At 66.4% G+C, this 2,139-nt stretch overlaps 1 protein-coding gene across 1 annotated transcript in view; it reads right to left on the reverse strand.

Annotated features, from left to right (window-relative positions):
• The window catches only part of Sned1 (sushi, nidogen and EGF-like domains 1), a 50,234-nt gene that overhangs the window by 6,735 nt on the left and 41,360 nt on the right, over positions 1-2,139 (reverse strand). Inside the window, exons 19-21 of the mRNA XM_013033649.1 lie at positions 1,654-1,798; positions 1,482-1,564; positions 373-465 (exon numbers count right to left, since the gene is read on the reverse strand). Of these exons, the coding sequence (XP_012889103.1) occupies positions 373-465; positions 1,482-1,564; positions 1,654-1,798 (321 nt within the window). The remainder of the gene's footprint in view (positions 1-372; positions 466-1,481; positions 1,565-1,653; positions 1,799-2,139) is intronic.

Below are 2,139 nucleotides of genomic sequence, written 5' to 3' on the forward strand. Positions count from 1 at the left end.
CCGTGTCCTTGTCACCACGTCCAGGGGGCCGGAGGGCCAGGTGGGCCTGCTCAGGGGTCTCCTCCATGTCCTTGTCACCACGTCCAGGGGGCCGGAGGGCCAGGTGGGCCTGCTCAGCAGTCTCCATGTCCTTGTCACCATGTCCAGGGGGCTGGAGGGCCAGGTGGGCCTGCTCAGGGGTCTCCTCCATGTCCTTGTCACCATGTCCAGGGGGCCGGAGGGCCAGGTGGGCCTGCTCAGGGGTCTCCATGTCCTTGTCACCATGTCCAGGGGGCCGAAGGGCCAGGTGGGCCTGCTCAGGGGTCTCCATGTCCTTGTCACCATGTCCAGGGGGCTGGAGGGCCAGGTGGGCCTGCTCAGGGGTCTCCTCCATGTCCTTGTCACCACGTCCAGGGGGCCGGAGGGCCAGGTGGGCCTGCTCAGGGGTCTCCTCTGTGTTCCCGAGTGGCACCAGTGTGGTGGGTTCTAGGAGAAACTGGAGGTGACCACACACATCTGCTCTGAACCTGGACCTGACCTGGGCCTGCCTGGAGCTGCCCTCTGCTCTGGGGCCTCCAGCCCCGCCTCCAGCCGCCCCCCCCCCCAGGCTTTGGGGAAACCCAGTGAGCTGCTTTGCCAGGAGCCTTCCTACTGCCCAGGTGATGACCTCTGTCCCCATTTCTCTCCTTCTGTCCCTGCCTCTTGTGGGTGGGGAACAAATCTTCCTCTTATCTGCCTGCGTTCTCTGTAGGACGTATCCTCAGCCCCCAGCTGCAAGTCTTGGAGTGACCACTGCCAGGCAGCTGGGCAGCTCCCTGGGCAACCCCAGCCTTTGCTCTCCCCACTTGGTCAGTGGTCGGGCTTGCTGTCCCTCAGCTCTTCAGCTTAAGGCTGGTGCTCTAACACATGAGCTACAGCGCCACTGCCAGTTTTCCGGTGATAAACTGGCGATGTCTCATGGACTTTCCTGCTGGGCGGCTTTACACTGGGGTCCTCAGATGTCAGCCTCCTGAGTGGCTAGGTTGACAGGCGTGAGCCGCCGGCGCCCGGCTGCTCTTCCCCTCTCTCACTTAGAAGCAGCAGCGGCTGCACCAGCCCTCAGCCCGCGAGGGCGGAAAGGGCCTCCATCTCCCTGCCACCTCCCCTTCCTCTGAACGTAGCTCTGGAACAGGCCGTCAGGTCTCTGCTGGGGTCCCATGAGGATGAGGCCTGGCTTTTAGGGGACCTCTGCCAGTACTGTGGGGGATGTCTGCTGCAGGCAGGTTCTGGAACTCACCCCTTGCCCAGCCCGGCAGGGCATCGGGACCCGGGGGCTGGGGCTGCTGGCCCGGAGCCAGCCACCGGCCTCCCCTGCTGGGTAGCCTGCGCTCTGGCACCGACCCAGGAGCCCAGAGCTCCTGCGTGGGGTGGAGCCCCTGACTGCTCAGGTGGCAAGGGCCTCGTCACCGCTGGTGCTGGGGACGGGCGCTGGGCCGTGCGCGGGGCCAGGTGTCTCAACTCACGTGATCCCATGGTGACGGCTCTGTGGGGAGAGCCACCGAACCTGGCGCTCACTCTTCTTCTTCCATCCACCAGCTCCGAGAACCTGTGAGGCATGGAGTGTGTGTGTGTGTGTGTGTGTGTGTGTCACACAGCTGAGCGCCCCCGGGGGCGAGGTGGGGGTGGGGCAGGTACCTGGGTGGCCGAGTGGGCGTCCCCGGGGCGCTGTGGTCACTGAGCAGGCGCAGCTCAGGCAGGCGCGCAGGGGGCGCTCTGTTTCTGAGCACCCGCGGGTGGTGTCCACCCTGGTGCCAGCGTCTGTCAGCACCATCCCTGGGGGCTGCAGAGCAGCGGAGAAGAAGGAGAGTGGCCACCAGCTGGGGTGGGCTGCCCTTTGCTCTTGGCCTCACTGCTAGCAAGGGGCATCTCAGGCCCCACTGGGTTGTGGAGGGCTGAGGGGTGAGGAGCAGGGCATCTCAGGACCCGCTGGGCTATGCAGGGCTGAGGGGTGAGGAGCGGGGCGTCTCAGGACCCGCTGGGCTGTGCAGGGGTGAGGGGTGAGGAGCGGGGCATCTCAGGCCCCGCTGGGCTGTGCAGGGGTGAGGGGTGAGGAGCGGGGCGTCTCAGGCCCCGCTGGGCTGTGCAGGGGTGAGGGGTGAGGAGCGGGGCGTCTCAGGCCCC

The sequence above is a fragment of the Dipodomys ordii genome, unplaced genomic scaffold (assembly GCF_000151885.1).
Source record: "Dipodomys ordii isolate 6190 unplaced genomic scaffold, Dord_2.0 Scaffold174, whole genome shotgun sequence".
Lineage (NCBI taxonomy): Eukaryota > Metazoa > Chordata > Mammalia > Rodentia > Heteromyidae > Dipodomys > Dipodomys ordii.